This window comes from Lepisosteus oculatus, chromosome 10 (genome assembly GCF_040954835.1).
Source record: "Lepisosteus oculatus isolate fLepOcu1 chromosome 10, fLepOcu1.hap2, whole genome shotgun sequence".
Taxonomy (NCBI): domain Eukaryota; kingdom Metazoa; phylum Chordata; class Actinopteri; order Semionotiformes; family Lepisosteidae; genus Lepisosteus; species Lepisosteus oculatus.
In genome coordinates this window covers 10,976,440-10,994,226 of record NC_090705.1, presented here as the reverse complement: position 1 = coordinate 10,994,226, position 17,787 = coordinate 10,976,440, and the positions used below count along the sequence as shown (strand labels likewise).

The following is a 17,787-nucleotide window of genomic DNA, read 5'->3' as shown; positions in this document are numbered from 1 at the left end:
CTGTAATTCATTTTGTTTATGATTTGTAATTCATAGAAAAAAATGCCTTTTCAGTTAATTGGAGTGGAGCAATGAAAATCCCAGAAAAGAGCTAAATGGCAAAATAAATGCTCATTGCAATTGTCTTATTGCAGGATATTCCCAGTTGCAGAGAGTGGGGACAGCAGAAAACACTATAAACTGCATGGCTGCTGTACTTCCCTGTTAGTACTGTTTATACGAATATAAATCACTGTTCCAAAACAGTTGCATCACCTTTTAAACAAATCGTAAACCTACATTCTTAAATAGGGATAAAATGTGTTTTGTAAACAAAATAACATGTAGTCATCTTCCAGTAGGCCATGTAAATTCCTTTAATTTAATTGTATTACAGAAATAACGTTCTGCAAATATTTCTAAACAAAGTGTAGGGATTTCACATGGCAAACGTGATGTGTAAACAATGTAAGATCAAGACGTGAAAATAGCCGACAGCATCTTTTTCACATAACTTTCACAAAACAGCTTACAATATCTATGTGATAGTTTGTGAACATTAAGATTTTATAAAGTTTACAGTTTTCTGAAACTAAGTCAATCTTATTTGTCATGCTGTGATTTCTTAGTCTTTATAAAATCTAGGTTTTCATAGGTCTGTCCAGAGTTGGTTGGGTTCTGCTTCCATTCTGAGGTTCCCACTCAGAAGAAGAGAACTTGAGATCCTGATAACTGCAGAACTTTCCTGCATAAAGAACACTTACTATATATGAACTGAGGATAAAGAGATGTGCCCTGTTTGTTAAGGCTGAATTTACTTGAAACTGAATACCTATTTGTGAATTCTGGTTTTCATTTCTGGGTTGAGTGTGGGTACATGGTCTGGGCACATAGGATTCCAAATGCAAGCCAATCAAATACCTTTTAGAAGTTGCAAAGGTAAATTAAAAGTGGTGTGCAGCCAATGAAGGACACTGAGAAGAGATGACAGTGAGGCTACACACCAGCGCTATGTAGGAGAGTCAAACTATCCTATTGGATGGACAGTGAATGAGAAATCAAAGAGAAGCAAAGGCCATCGACCATCTGTCTGAAATTAACTAGCCACTGAAGAATTCCTGTTTTTCCTTTTGCAGAGGTGTCCATACCTTTTACTAGATTCGAACCCTTCATCGCCTCTCTTTTCCTGGAGACCGGATCTCCTTTTATTCTCAGGCTTCTTACCCTTTCTGTCACTCGCCCGAGATCTGGTTCTTTTTTTTGTTTTTTAAATCTATAGAATGTCTGCAAACATGGACAAAAGAAAACCACACTACGAACGCAAATTCCAGTCCTACCACTATCTCGGGAGTTTCCACAATCGAGAACTAGAGAGTAAATAACAAAAAACACCCTTGCATTAGTAAGCAACACATTTTAATTTTTCTCACACCATGAAAGTGCTTTTTTATCCATATCGGCTGTGTATAACTGGCAAACACAAAAATACTCAAAATTGTTTCACACGTTTGTTCTTAAGACTGAAGTCACAGCCCAGATGTAATCAAATTATTTAATGTATTCCGGCAAGTTTATTTTTTTCATTTTTTATTTTCAAAATTGTATTTACAAAAATCACATTGCACGAGCACAGAAATCAGAAAATCAGCTTTGAAAACCCTGATGTTTTGTGCAAAACTGGGCTTTGTGCACTATTTCGATACTGTACTGCATTATAGTCATTATAATTTTATCGTTGGTTTTGTTTTTGGAAGCAGTCATTTTTCCTTATAAACATTATTTCCGGAACGGGTACATTTTTGTATGGACCTGTAAACATATTTGGTTTCAAATCCAAATACCTCTTTGGAAAACTGTCCTATCACAGCTTAACCAATGATAAGACAACTGTTTTGTAGACATTGAAAGTGATAAAATATAATTCCACTACAAAAAGCTATAAACCACAGAAGGCTTAATTATATAAATATGCTGGTTATTAACCCATTTACACTATTTTAAAAACACAGGTTCATCTTCTTTCAAAGTAATAATTTATTCATAGAATTGCATTTATTGTTATCATTGCAAACACATAAACCCAGAATAATGTTTCACATTTTTGGTCAAATAAAGGTCCATGTCATATAAACAGTTGCCCATGCACAATTTATTTTATTTAATTTTTTTATAAAAAAGGCAAATGAAAATAGAAACTCTTTGATGGCTAAGCAAAAATAAACATTAGGTTTGTATAAACTGCAGTACAAATACAATACAAAAATTATAAAATAGGATGAAGTAGCTTCAGCATGGCCAACATGCTGAAAAGTCCACCTTTGGCATTCATTACAAAACTGTATCTAAAAACGTCCCACATTATTTTTTTTCTGATAAATTATCTGAATTGAGAATGAGCTTCCCAATCACCCACACAATGCAAACAAAACCACTGAGGTATATTCTTCATTATCTCTGTCAAGCATTACACGCGATGAGAGTGATGCATGAAAGTGCACAGGAATTTAAAACTCATGCCAGTCCCATGTATGTAAACAGGGTGTCCATTTGGTGGTTTTAAATCGATTGAACGGATGTTCAACTTTGGCACGTTATCCCAACGTTAAGAAAAGGAACGTCCTTTTTGATTTAGTCACAGCAGCAATGATCCGTCTCTCCTGGCGACACATCTCCACCTGTCGCCCAGCCAGAATCCTCTGTGGAGGAGTCCGAAAATCATCACAATGTAAACATAATGAAAGGGAATGGGACGTCACACATCAAACACCATGTCGTATTGCTGCTCTTTTTTCCTCCTTCCGCACTTAGTAATGAGTACCACGTACAACGTCAAGAGCATGACCCAGTAGCAGGCATACAGTATTGCACCAATGATTAAAATAGTCTGTTCCGACTCCGAAAAGGGCTTTTTTGTTTCTTGGTATATCGTGAAAATAACACCACCCAAGAGGATAGAGAACCACACTGATATTGGAATTAGCCCTATGAAATTGACCACGACTGTTTTCCTACCTGATGTGCCCCAGCCCGCTTTATTGATGGTTGCTATTGCGAACATCTTAGCTGGGAGCAAACTGGACATGTACAAAACCGAGTAGAAGGACATGAAAACCATGACAATGTTGCCACGGAGACAGCTGGCAAAGGACGACTTGATGAGGCCCACCAGCTGAACAGTCAACAGGAACAAAAGGATGTTCCATATTCTCCCTCGATAGAACAGCTGGATTACTGTGGCAATAAGAAAGAAGGGGAAGAACCCAGTGATCACAGCTTCATAGGTCATCCACAGGTGGTGCTTATGAAACCACATTGCATTGTACAGCCATTCTCTGAAATAGGATTTACTCCACCGTGTCTGCTGGTTCAACCACCGTAGATATCTAATGGGGGTTTCTGTTAAGCACTTGGACCTGGCGGTGTACTTGGTGGCATATCCAAGGCTCAGTACACGGTTTGTGAGGTGTCTGTCATCTCCAAAGCTGCATTGACTGCCCAGGAACTCTTGGTTATACCAGTCCTCAAGGAACTCGTGGAGGAGGGAGTTCCTGTACATCCCCAGAGGTCCGCTGATACACTGCACGCAGCCAAAATACGACTGGCAGGCACGCTCGATGTTGAAGGCCATCCAGTACCTCACGCTGCTGAGGAACGATATCCAGGATTCGTACTTGTTCAGAATCTGAAACCAGAGAGAGAAAAGGCATAACCAGTGCAATTCCTCCCTGCTGAATCAAGTGCATGTTTCAGTTATGGACTGGGCACGGAATCTCAGTTCTACTTAAAGAGTTAGACAGTGAAAGCTGAGAAAAGAAGACAGTCTGTACCGTATGATACAATTGTACTGTATCATTCTCAGAATATGCAATCCAGACATTAAAATTAGTATCCTTTTTCACTGCAACTCCTTGCCTTTTCATGAAAGACCTATTCAAGGGTGGAGTTCATGGCAAAAAATTGTAACAGAAGTCTTGTGTTTACTCAAGGACATCCTTAAGTGAAGGGACCTACTAATTTAAAGTATTACAAGCATGCGTCATCTCAGGATTGTTTAATGTGTGAAGACAAGCGTGGAAACAAAAATGGGAAGGCAAATTTTTGCTGTGTGTTATGATCAGTGAAGACATGGATTTATAAAAGCCCCTGGAAATTATTACAGAAAGGAAGAGTCAACCAACAATTAATTGAAAAGTTAACGAATCAATGTTAATATCTAGGAGTAATAATAAGGGTGAACATACTGCACTACTTTAGCCATATTTCAGCCAGATTTATTAACATTTTCATTCAATAAACCTTCAATAGTTTGTGATGCTTTACTCTCTACTTTCCTTGACGTTATTGTGTTGTTCCACAATTGCTTTACTATTGTATTTGCATCTGTCTTACAAACGTCTAGAGGTAAAGAGATCTGTTCTGATATTTCTCAGTCTACAAGTTCTGTGATGTTCTTAACTAAATTTCAAATTCAGCCCTTCTATATCTGAATTATTTTGAACTATAATGGAGAGTATGAAATAACTTCAAATACTTTTTGAACACTTGGAATAAATACCTGCACATCGCCTCCAACTCCTCCCACCATTGGGTCTTCTTCTAACACTTTCACCATTTCAACAGAGCTTGCTGGGTCCAACATGGTGTCTGAATCGCAAACCTGAAAAAGCATAAAATACATCATATCTAAAATACATCCCAAAACATTCTTGCGCACTTTATCTTCTGCACTAAAGTCATGAATTGTGGACTACCAGAGACAGCCCTCTAATCCCCTAAGTACTTAATGACACTACTTAATGTTTGATGAGAATCATCATGTAATGTGTTCTCATACTATAGCTCAGGCTGAATTGTGAAAATAAATCCTAATGGAAGATTAGGAAGGTAAATGAACATTGTTTTTACATTTTTACTGTTGTTTCCTCTACATTTTTACCATGCATTTGATCCTAGGGTTTTGGTGATGTGTTACTATGCTAGTGCACTATGTTTGTGCGATGGTACAAAACACCATTTTATAGATCATATTAAATGTTGTTGTTCTATCACAGAGTCCTTACAAGTCATTTTCTATGGGTTGCCCTTGCTACTGATAATTTTGTAGAGATTTCCCCAGAGTGTTTACTGGAATAAAAGAACACCTAAATACATTCATTATGCTCAGTACAGTATCCTGTTGTGCAGATAACAGGTTAGGAAAGTCTTATACAGACTTTTGTCCTTTCTAATGTAAAGCAAGGCTTTATACATGAATTTTAATTGGAAGTTGTTTTATTAGACCTCTTGAATCAATGGGGCCTGTAGATAAATCTGTGTACTGTTACTATAACTTTTCTCAAGGAATTTTATATGTACTGTAAGAGAGGGAAAGTTAGATGTCCTTTAGTGCTCTGAAAGAACATTTGTTATGCTGCACTCGAAAGGAAGCTGTTTTATACTCTGGTTTCTTAGAAATAGAAACATTGTGAGCATATAGTACAGTGCATTGAAGCATGATTGTGAGTGAGAAAAGCAAGGTCTTGAATACGTAAAGGAAGCATGAGGTATATATTTCTATTTGTCTAACACCTATTGCCCTTCAATCACTAGTGGAAAGTGTTTTGAAAGCAATATTTGTCTTTCCCAATCATTGCAATGTTTTTATTTCCTCTCATTTACAATTTTCACATAAATGTAAGAGTGAAAACAAACATAAAGTAAAACTTCAAATGAAATTTTCTTTTGAATATGGAATAAGAGTGTCTTTGCCAAGGCACACTGTGGCATCTTTTCTAACTAAATACTAAATAAAAGAAAATATACATTGGAAAAAAAAGGGAATTTGCCTACACTTAACCAACACAACGCAAATAATTTTTGTTTGTAAGATAAACTTGTTGACTTTCCTAAAATGAGCTGTTTAATTTTAACCTGCTTATTAATTATCAAAATGAACTCTCCAGTGTTTCCTGTACCCATGGGGAAGAATGACATGTACTGTATATGATCCACTGGTGAGTTGGAAATGCATCCCTACATTCCCTGATATAAAGAAATAACTTTGTGGAACTGTTTGACATGATGTTTGCCCACTGTTGGATTTTCACAGACTTTTTGATTACACAGATACAGAGCACTTCATCCAAAATGATCTTAACATAGTTTACACACAGAATGAATGAAGTGCAGAACCCACTTGGGTGACATGAGTGACATGAGGCATCCGTTATGTGCCACCCATTCCACTGCACAGCACATCAGGTAGGAAAGTGAGAAAGTGCCTCACTGATTGAAGTAAGTGGGAACTTCAAAAATGGCCATATTGTGCAAAGCCAGCATACAATCATGCATTTCTTTCAGGACACTGGGGTTAACACTCTTACTTTTGGGATCTTCAATGACCATGTAGTCAAACTTTAATTTAGCATCTACTCTCATAGTTTCAATATCTCTAGTCACCACAGTGAGGCACTGGTTTGGAAATACTGGTCTAGATGAAAGAGTACCTCCTGGTCCAACAACAGCACATACAGTAGAAACCTATTTTTTGGAGGTCTCCCGTTCCCAAGACCCAGCCTCGCTTGGCTTCTGAAATCTGATGATATCAGACTAGAAGCTGGTAATGCTGCTGCGACATTTTGATAGTGAGTTGATTTTGAAATGCATGCAAGTTAACAAAAGGGCAGAAGCAATGCAATATCTCTTTTAAGCTAAAAGCTGGTGATAGAACTTTGCTTGAGCACCACCATGTCTGACAAGGTCATGGGCCAGATCTGCTAGAAAATCTGCTTTTCTTTTTTGCTTTCTTTTTTAAATTAACAATGCGTACTATGTTTACTGTTTAACACCACTTTGAGTTTCTTGAAAAGCACTCACACAACTCTTAGAGTAAGACTATGTTTGGGTGCATTTTGAGGTTGTAGCCCCATAGTCATTCTTATGACCTGTAGATGGCACATTTTGAAAAAAATGTCCCATAATGTTGACATCTGCCTGATCTCTTGGCTCCTGCTTTTCAGTGATGGAGAGAAAAGGCTTTAAGAACCTTGGGGTGAAAAGCACTGTAAATATAATGAGCTTTTGTTATTGGTAATAATAATAATAGTGTACAGTTTTCCAATTTGTGAATTAAAGCAGTTTATAAACTACAAGTAATAAGGATCTTATTTAACAACACAATGTGATGAACCTGGTCAAGTCTTATCAAAACTCGAGCCTATAAAATTGGTAAGGACTGTAATTCTTGTGTTTGCTTTATTTAATATTTTAATGAGATGTATTACACTTATGTCTGCTTGTTTGAATAGCTGTTTATATTATTTTCACTGAATAATTATTGTTTTCTCTGTATTACACTAATGAAAGGCTATAATACAATTATTTCTATAGAAACAAAGTTCTTTGTTAAGTCAAAGTAGAAGGTCCTATGCTTAAGAAGATAAGATAGGATTTTCAGTCAGTCTGGCATCTCTTTCTCTAATATTCATTTTCATATCCCTGTTTTTGACCCATCTTAATATGCTATTCATCGGGTACTCCTACAGATACTTCTACGGATATCTAATCATCATAGAAATTTGAGCTGATTTTCTTCCATGTACTTAATGTTCTTCAGCCATCAGTAAGGAAAATACACAGAAAGTCTGAAAATACTAGAACTCAATAATCAAATCAGTGGCTAAGGAGCTGCCCCTATGAGAGATTTGCAGATTTGCAGTAATGTGGAGGCAAATGAGTGTTAATAATGTTAATCTACTGCTTGGAGAAGCATAGTTTGCCATGTTTAAAGAAAACAGGTTTCTCAAAGATACTGTATGTGCCCAGCCTTTGTTGGCCATGCTGAAGCTACTTCATCCTATTTTATAATTTTTGAGGTAAATGAACATAACCGTGAAGATTCCTTTGACTCAATCTGTCCATTCAATAACCATGCCATCAGCGGAAACCACAGATAAGTACATTTACTTTTTTGTGAGAGGTTAGTCTGTATAAACCAGCCACATGGCTGTGAACATCCCAGTCTGTGGTCTGCAGGAGAACTGTGATAGAAAAGAAAATCCTCAAGCTTCTGACAGTTCCATTCAGGGACGGTACAAATATTTGAATTGTGTGTCTGAGTGCAGTAGTCTCTACACATGGAGGGCGAATGAAACTCACAGACATACCAAATGGGCAAAATAAATAAAGGTCCAGCACGGGCAATAAAGGGGCTGTTTTCTAAATGAATAAAACATCTGTCACTTGACAGTGTTGTGCTTATGGATGGGTGGCCAGCACACACCATATTTAACCCTGTGAAAAGATAATAGTGTCATTGCCTATTCTTTTTAGACAAAAAGAACAGGCAGAACATATTTGGAAACATTAAATCACTGATTTAGTTCTGCAAGGAAATTGAAGTTAATTATAAAACTACATTCTCAACCACAAAAGAGCAAATTTACAAGGTTTCAATATACTGATTAACCTTTCATTGTACTCTGTGTTTTTCTGATGCAACTTTTGATACCCATTAAAAATGGTAAAAAATGAAGATAATTTACTACACAACTTTGAGTACGAGAGGAAAATGGTAGTTATGCTGAGGACTAATAAGAATATTTCAAATTTTTTGAAAATATCAAGGGCATTTTTGTTTATAATGTTTGAATAAATAACTCAACTGTGGAAATGTGGAAATAGTTGTTATACAGCTATGAATTATCATGTAATAACCAATATCCTCAGATACTTTGGATAAGTCTAAACTCAGTTCAGTGTCCATGTGGTTCAATTCAGTACATCTGACCTTGCTTTCAAAGATTATTCTGCATGGGGGGCATAGTATTTTTTTTCCAGGAGAGGCACCAAGATGCTTTTCTTTGGAAAACATACATATGATTTTGTACCAGATTGTCTAACATACTATTACATCATTGACAAGGCTGGATAATATATCACATGGATTCAACTTGTTTCGTGTAGTGTTAGTTTGAAACTAAAGAGTTTGGGAATAGAAACTGGGAATAGTTTTAAGTTGTATCTCAGTAAAGAGAACTGCTGTTAACCTTAAAAACCACCGAACTACATACGCAAAGCAACCTGTCATTTAAACAAGTACAAAAGCTGCTTTATTCAGAACATATTTGATTTGGCACAACCTCTTGCTGCCGAGACTTACCTGCACATAATCCACACTCTTCCCAAGGGCTTTAAAGGCTGTGTACATTACTTCTCGCTTTCCTCCCCATTTCTGCATTATGCAGATGCATTTGTTGGACAAGACCAAGTGGGTCACATGCTTCATGCTTTCCAAGTGGGACTCGTCAGTTTCGTCAGGCCCTTTGTGGTGAAAGTTACTTTTCCAGATGTAAGAAGCAGCCTTGTCCCTTCCCATGACGTCTTTAAAGATGTCCATCATGTAGTTATCGTCCTCGTTGTTTCCATCAATTACCATGATTACTTTTATCCCGGGGTAGGTAAGTCTTTTGACGGACATCAGACACTTTCTTAGGTAGTTTGGGTCTTCCTGGTAAGCAGCGATGCAGAGGGCAAGTGTTTTGTTCAATTTGATGGGAGTCTCCAGGGATCTCCTCATTTTCCGGTGCTCCAGGTAGGCAAAAAGGCTTTGGATGATGAGATGCAGGGCCAAAATGGCACCATAAAGTCCAAATGAGAAATAGTGATTGTCAGTCGCAATGAATTGGTACCCCTTAATATAGGCAGCGGTGATTCCCAGGAGCAAGGATACTCCAAACATTGTCGTCCCAAATACCCTCAAGTAGGTTATGACTCTGTCACACCTCATCTGAAAATAAAAACAGTAGGTAAGGTGTACAGAAAATACAATCTGAAAAGGTTACGGAATGTGAATTTTGCATTGACAAGCAAGTAGAATGAATTCTATGAATTGCCTTCATCACTCTGCTCTCCTCCTCACTGATAGCTGATGTGTGGTGAGCATTCAGGCGCACTATGGCTGCCTTCGCATCATCCAGGTGAGGCTGCACACTGGTGGTGGTGGAGGGGAGTCCCCATTACCTGTAAAGCGCTTAGAGTGGAGTATCCAGAAAAGCGCTATATAAATGTAAGCAATTATTATTATTATTATTATTATTATTATTATTATTATAGAAACCCCAGACCTTTTTTTTTTACTTTTACTTGACTGATATCTATTCACCTTTTATCTGAAATGCTGACTGAATGTTCATGGAAAAACAAGAAAAGCAGCATTTAACTGACATTTTCTTTACTTCAGTTGTATCAACATCATAATTATGGTTCTTATACAAATATATCAGTTGTGTGTTGATTTGAGAATTTACCTAGATGATATGGTTTTAAAAAATGCCATTGCAACAGACATTTAAACAAAACTGAATATAGGGGTCAACAGGACCCCTATGTGCACCGTCAAACCATGTTCAGTGTAAGGATGTTGATTTTTCACACTCCGACAAGTGGGGTGAAATGTTTTCCTTTGTTGTTTTGACGACCCCCCAGCCAGTGCCTGATGTTCCCCGGTGGTTCATAGATCACTTCTTGAGGATCGGTAACTGCTATTGTTATCATCTGAATGTTTTCCATTTATGTAGTTAATGGTATTAGACATACATTGTGTGCCTAGTGCCTGTTTTCATCACTTTCACAGTAGGTCTCTTTAACATGCATTAGTTTCCAAAAACTGTTAGCAGGAAGTTGTTTTGCTTCATGATTAAACTTTCATCTGCTTACTTTGCTGTACTGTAGGTTTCCATTGTGCTTTTCTTGTTGAATTGTATTTCAGTGTCTTCAATCTGGTTTAATTCATGGGTGTATACATTATGTGTTCAAATATGTTAGCAGGGTCTAATTGCTGTATTCATAAATATAAAGTAAGTCTGTCTCACTTGCTCACATGTTGTATCAAAGCCATGTCAATTTGTGCCAAGATTCAGTACTGTAGCATTTTCCCATCTGCTTGGCAGTTTGAAGCAGTTAGAAGCAATGCGCACCACCCCTTTACATCATGTGTTTATATCGCTGTGAAACGACATCAGCAAGGAAATTCGGTAAGGCGTTATTTGAATGTTGCTTTATAATAGATAATCCTTCAGAACTACTTCACAGGACGTTATGATCACATTCACAATCTTTTATAAGAACACGCGTAAAGGAAATAACGTGTCTATAAAGGTGGGGACATTCGTTTTAGCACATTCCTTAGCCTGAATCGAACTGAGGGTTAGAAATGAAATTGAATGCCATGACCTCTTGTGCACACGTTATGTCCTTAGCGCATTCACACAAGTATTAGACTCGTGGTTGTGTAGCAGTTATAAAGGGATTATAAAGCCATTATACAACAACATTGAAATAAAGCTTCAATTCTGGAAAATTTCTCTTTGACACAATGTAGAAGTACTACTCACAGCTAAAGTGGATTCCACGTTTTAAAAAGCACTTTCCAGTTCCATGTTTACCGAAACGCTGACATTTCTTCTTCACACCGCGACATATCAATGAGCACAGAAATGCATGGTGTCGTGCATGCTCGTTTTATTACAGTGAAAATATGTGTGCTAACACTTTGAGAATAAGACTGTATAATGACAGTCCTTAAGGTCTTTTGTCAGTAAAATTCTGAAAATTAGTATTTGCATTCACGAAACGTTCCCTGAAGGCAGTCATCAGTTAAAACAATGTAGTAATACTCAATTTCTTATTGTTATTTCATTGTTAGGTTAATTTAACGCTGAAGTTCCAGCGTGCATTCCTTTTTTAGGTCAACGAACATTGTCTTTTTACGAGAAGTAAAAAACATCTAGAACGTTATTTCATCGCACTGCAGTTTTTTCATCGTTTAAAACAAATGAATAAAAACTAAAAAGTAAAATCTGTATATAGCTGTACACTTATACAACGTATAAAGAGGGTTGGTAAATATGAACGTTGAACAAAAATTGTGTAAATTTTGTAGAATATCCTAATTTAATTAAAATATTTTAAATAGTTAAAGTTCAATAGATGAAATTGGCATTGGAAATAGAAGAATCGACATCCAAACACGTTACTGGCTTGTTTTCACGAACCTCGTATCCCATAGATAAGGGAATTTGACTTAAAATTTAAATATAACTTATGAGAGAAGGTGTCAGCCCCCGTTTTCGCTTTAACTCTCTTCCCATTTAAAACACATCGTTAACATAGCAAATGATCAAAACACGTCTTCAACCATAACGATGTGTTAACCGTGGTCAGGCTTTTCATTGATGTGCCATCTATATGTAGTATCTGAACCAACAGATACGTGCGACAGCTCTTGATTGAATGGCCCGATCGCGATTAGATTGTCTGACAGCCAAACTGTACATTTTCAGAGCTTTCTTTATTTGTTGATTGCCTACGTGTGGTTCCTTATTCAGCATACGCTACCGTGGGGGTAAACGTTTTAGGTTCTCTACATTCCAATACGGAAATTCAGTCCCTGGGGCTGAACAAGCGCTCTGCCAATTAGCGCAGTTATCAGCTTGGCGGAAACAGACGGTGACAGCTTTCCACACGACGATCTAAGCGTCTCATTGTCAGAAGACGCTTTTCTCGCTCGCCTCATTCATCAGGAGTACTGACACGACGTGCAGATTGGAATTAAATAAGAAAGGCGGGGAATGTAACGTTGCAATTAGCACGATTCAACAGTAACTGCGTTGCGCTGCGTTAAAGGGGGAGAAGTAGCTTCAGATAACACCCCTCCCCCTTAGCGGCTGACACCCTCAGGCTGCTGCTGGTAGGTCTGCCCCGGTAGCCGGCATTTGCCGCACACAGACAAAAAAAAAAACAACCCTAAAATTCGAGCCCACCAACAACTGAATAAGATCCAGCACGTTCAATTGAAAAATTAGAAAACGTTCCGAGTGAAAGACATTTTATTTTCAACTAAGCCATTGAACTAAAGGTTGGTAATTTGGTAACATTCTTTAAAAATGTGAAAATGCAAAGCAGTATGAACCAATGTGCTCTGAGTCGTATTTTTTCTTCAAAAGCTCACGTTATCGTCAATGATAACGTTCATGACACAGACTGGGAGACCTCAAGCTCAGAGCAGCGTCTACTGTATGATAGCTACAAGTTTAAGGGAAAAGCATCAGTGCCAAACCTTCCCCACCAAGAACCACAGCCCAGTTCAATTTGCCTTTTAAAGTACTACCTTGGCTATTCAAACTTTATAGTGCATCTGATGGCTGATTAGAGTACAAAAAGCTACAGTTTGGTTTCCAAGATAATCATTTCAAGAACTCATTTAAACAGAAAAGGGAAACCAATTGCCTCTTAAATTTCTATCCTTTGTGCTGTAAAAAATCTGTTTATTTGAAAACAAAGGGCTGTTTTTTGAAAGTAGTGAGGTGTACATAACATATACTGTGTAATATGAGGGGAGAAACAGACGCCACAATACATTCTGATGTTCATTGAATCAGTCATTCATTTGACTGTGACTTTGAAGACATAAGAGAAACAGGGACAAGAGTAAATTTTGAGGTTCTATTTCAATTACACAAGCAGGAGCTTAATATGACCAGTTGGTCTGTTTCATCAATAATCTTTCAAGACAACGGTACTGTAATTCCAGCGTAATGTTGATAAATTCCATAAAAATAGTATTTCAGTAGGTACACCAACAGCCAGGAATGGAATGGTGTGTGAATGTTGGGAATGCTTGGTGAGATCGGTTTGGCTTCGTCCGCTTGGTTAATGGGACACAGGAGGAGGAGGCTTGAAGCTCGAACCCCATTCAGACAGAGTGGACCAAGGGGCAGCTGCCATGTGGAGATGGGGCTCATGAGGGATGTGCTTGAGACAAAATGCAAAGGGAGGAATCTGGGTTTATGATATGTAGCTAGTATTATACTGGTGGTGACGAAGTACAGCTGTGTGAGATTGACTTGTCTTTTTTATCCCTCCCGAACTTCGGTTAATAACTTCCATTTATTGAGGTCAACGATGTGTATGTGAGAGAGATGACAGTGATCTTTGTGGTTATTGAGTGGGTTGGTCTTCCTCCCAGAGACAAATACGACACATATGCCAGCTTGGGCTCCTTCTGCTGTATCTAACCATATTTCATACTTGGCAGTAAAACTCACAGGGCCCTGGGGAGAACATGCAAACTCCACACAGGTGGCACGTGAGTTCAGAATTGAACCAAGAGCTTTGAGGCCTAAAGGCTGTAGATTCTCCAATGACAATCATTAGCAATCACTAATGCGCGCATCGCACAAAATCTATGTCTGATGCAGGAATCAACAGAGTAACAGAAGAAAAAAACGCTTAGTCTTATCACAATAATGGTTACGGAAAAGGGGCTGAATTATAAATACAATTAAATTGACTTTGCTTGGATAGCGCTTGTAAGTGGTAAAAATGAACAAACTCATTGAAATTTACACGGAGTACGGTCTAAGAAAACCGCCGCCATGCGCTTATAGGCTTTCAAACTGGGTTGAACTTTTTTCTCCCTCGTCATTGGCTGCCTGGAGTATAATTTCCCTGTATGACATAACCTGGAATTTAAGAGGCGGCGTGACGTCAGGTCTTGGTCTCATAATTCTAATTTAAATCCATCGCAGCCACCATTAGCATTAAATGATTTGGATTTTTAATGTTATTCAATAAAGCGCGCATCGCACAAAATCTATGTAGCTGGCTCAATTTCTCTGCGTATCAACCGCTGGTTAGGTTTACCTTTTGCATTCCTGGTTAAAGGAAAGGTGAGGATTCGGGTTGGGGCTGAATACTTCAGATTCAAAGAGCTTTATTGGTGTATATAATTGCAGCATTACCAAAGCGATAGCAATGCTAAAAAAGAAAAGCTTCAACGCTCTCGGATTTACTGCTGCCGCGCTGACAATTTTCCTGTGCGCCGCTGGAGAGGTTCTAGCGCTGACAAGGACTCCACGTGTGATAACAATGCCCCACCTCCGTCTCTTCCTTCAGCAATACCTTAACATAATGCCGTACGGAACAATGTTCTGCTGGGGGCATTTCCAGATAGAGGTCACTGTGATGAGGCTCATTCTGCGTGTTCTGGGGTTGTACTGCATTCAGCGACGCCGGGCACGTTTTTTCTTCTAGCATCAACCATCAAAGGACTAGTCCATGTGGCTGAGTGCACACTTGACCATTTGTCTTAACGCTCCTGTCTGAATGAGACCCCCCGAAACTACCGCTCAGTTGTTTTTTTTTTGTGTACGTGACATTCTAAGTGCTCGATTTTTTCTCGAGGAAAAAACATGAAAAAAATCTATAAAAGCTCTAATAGTAATAGTAATGCCCTCGACAGGGTTACAATAGAACGTCTGTCCTCATTTACCAATCAGGTACCTATTTGTGTCGTAAAAGAATCTATTCATGGTTGCTTATCCGTTACTAATGAGGGAGAAAATCTAACAAACGCGAGAAAAATACCCTTTTATGATAAAAATACATAACATGATATGCGCTAGTTCAGAAAAGATATACTTTCATACCTTGAAGCAGCTTTATGACGGAGTCTTGTTCTCCTGTGGGATGGAACTTCTGCAGTCTGATGAGGATCCCTTTTCAGCACTGGAGTGAAATTGGATGAAACTTCACAAAAGCATGTCTAAGATTTTAGTAAAAACCCAAAATAAGACAATTCCAAGGCAGTGCAATATCCACGTTTTCTTTCAAAGCTCAGGAAATTGTTTTCAAGTTTTCTTTTTTTTCCTTCTTGTACTTACATCATATAGTCTACATTTATACTGCACTTATGTATATATTATATTATCTTGTCAGTTCTTTGGTAATGTAATTTGTTATTTTTAAGAATTAAAAAACGTTATTCCTTATTATAAATAGTAGTCAGTGTTACTGACAAGAACTCATCTAAATTCAAGTTTTTTCAAGCATACAGATTAAAGTCTTGAACTGTCGAATCATTCTACTTGTACCACTTTTTCTGCATCTGTAATTTCTTCCAGACGTCGTAAGTTTATGCTTCCTACAGCTCTTGCCTTCCAAAGAGTCTTTCAACCAGGGAGAGTTTTTGGAGGTTGTTTTAATAAGGGGGGAGGTAGGGGGATAAGGAGGAGCGAAGTCTTTTAAAAAAGCTGCCCATTCAAACTTTTTTTCCCTAAAGTTGTACGTGTCTGCCAATTAAGCCGAAGAAGCTGAAAAAAAAAATGGATGCAACGTTATAGGATTCCTTGTGGAATATTTAGTTTAAAAGCTTTATGGTTAGTTTCCAAGCTTTCTGAAATATATATGGATAAAGATCTATCTTCAAATTATATTTTTAAGAATGAAAAAAATATATGTGTATAGTACATTAATCTGTGTTTTATATTGTCTTAATAAATATCCATTATCCAAAAATGTTACTTTGCACTCCATTAGTAATCAATATGTATTATATATTCTTAACATTAAATTATTCTGAAATACCTAATAATAAATACATATAATGTCTTGTTAATATCCTAAAGTATTAAGACGAACAGCGTTTTTTTTTTTCATTTCATTGATTGCGGCTATAACTTCATTTTATAGCTCGTTTTAAAACAGCATAGCTTTTCGCCAGCAGGGAGCGCCACATAGTTCTCTAAAAGACGTAGTCTCGATTACAGCAGTCGGAAGGTCGCCTCTTCTTCATACAGTATTTGTCATCGACTTCTCTTTGCTTTAAACAAGCTTATTTACTTGTGTATGTAACCGTCAAATCACAGTTTCAGGCCCGCCTCAAGTCTTTTGGACGTTTTAAGATTATTAGATTAAAATAATTGTTCCTATGCTTTTTTAATGGGACAACACTGGAAATGCAACAGTTGATTAAGATAATAATGTAAATTAATTAGAAGCAATCGACCTTAAAAGGCCATTTACAATTAAGAATTCATAACGTCTCCCACACATAGTTTATAATAAATATGTACTTAAACTACTGAATGATGCAGCAGACCCTCTAGCGCTTAAGCATCTGTGTTTTCTCATCCACAGAATCTCCATTTACTAATTTATAACACTGCTCCAGAAGCGTGTACACTGTTCAGTTCCTGAGCTAGTCACAGGAAAATCTATATCATCCTTTCAAAGAAAACTTTCCATCTGACTTGTCAATCACTAACCCCAAAATTGTTATAGGTTTTACAGATGTAACTGTAGATACATACATCAGCTTGTGTCAGTTTCAGGTCCTAGCCTGGCAGATGATATCACACTAATATAGCATGTAATAAAATCAGATGAAATCAAAAATATCTCACATGTTCAACTAGAAAAGCCAGAATAACTGCATAGTGAGTAGCTCCAACACTTCACTGCTGCAGAAGCTGTCTTTTTATAAATCAATATAATAATGTTAATTTACATGTATTAGGTAAATTTATGGAGCAGCTCCAAATATTTTAGTGGAGACCAATTCAGAATTAGAGCACCTGAATTCTGTACGGTGGTTGTCAGAATGGATGTGGCAGCTGAGGTAGAGGATCTTCCTGATGTCATTCAGTATCCTGACTGAAATGCCCACACTTTCCACATCTTTAATTATTAATACGTCAGTGAGGTAAAGCCTTATTTATTTAGGATTTAGGATTCTTAAAACATGCTCATGCATAATTAATTTTCAAGGTAAACAGGTGATTTAAAAGAACTTTTCTTGGTACAGAACAACATTAAAATGTTACCATCAGTAGAAACCATTTAACCCCTCTTGAATTACATAGTTGCTTTAAGTATTGCTCTATCTACACCATCAAACTGTTTCTTGATGGAGCCCAGTTAAGCATGGTCATTTACCTTGGTCAAAAATTTAAAACTTAATAAAGAAGCATCTTCTTTTTCTAACCTAAG

General features: G+C 37.5%; 1 protein-coding gene across 1 annotated transcript; it reads right to left on the bottom strand.

Moving 5' to 3' along the window:
• Positions 1–425: 425 nt before the first annotated feature.
• has2 (hyaluronan synthase 2) lies at positions 426–15,949 on the bottom strand. The gene is made up of 4 exons (XM_006635950.3): positions 15,447–15,949; positions 9,119–9,745; positions 4,535–4,636; positions 426–3,661 (listed from the first exon to the last, which is right to left on the bottom strand). Exons 2-4 carry the CDS (start codon positions 9,743–9,745, stop codon positions 2,732–2,734), a joined length of 1,659 nt encoding a protein of 552 aa, XP_006636013.1. The 5' UTR covers positions 15,447–15,949; the 3' UTR covers positions 426–2,731.
• Positions 15,950–17,787: the final 1,838 nt, after the last annotated feature.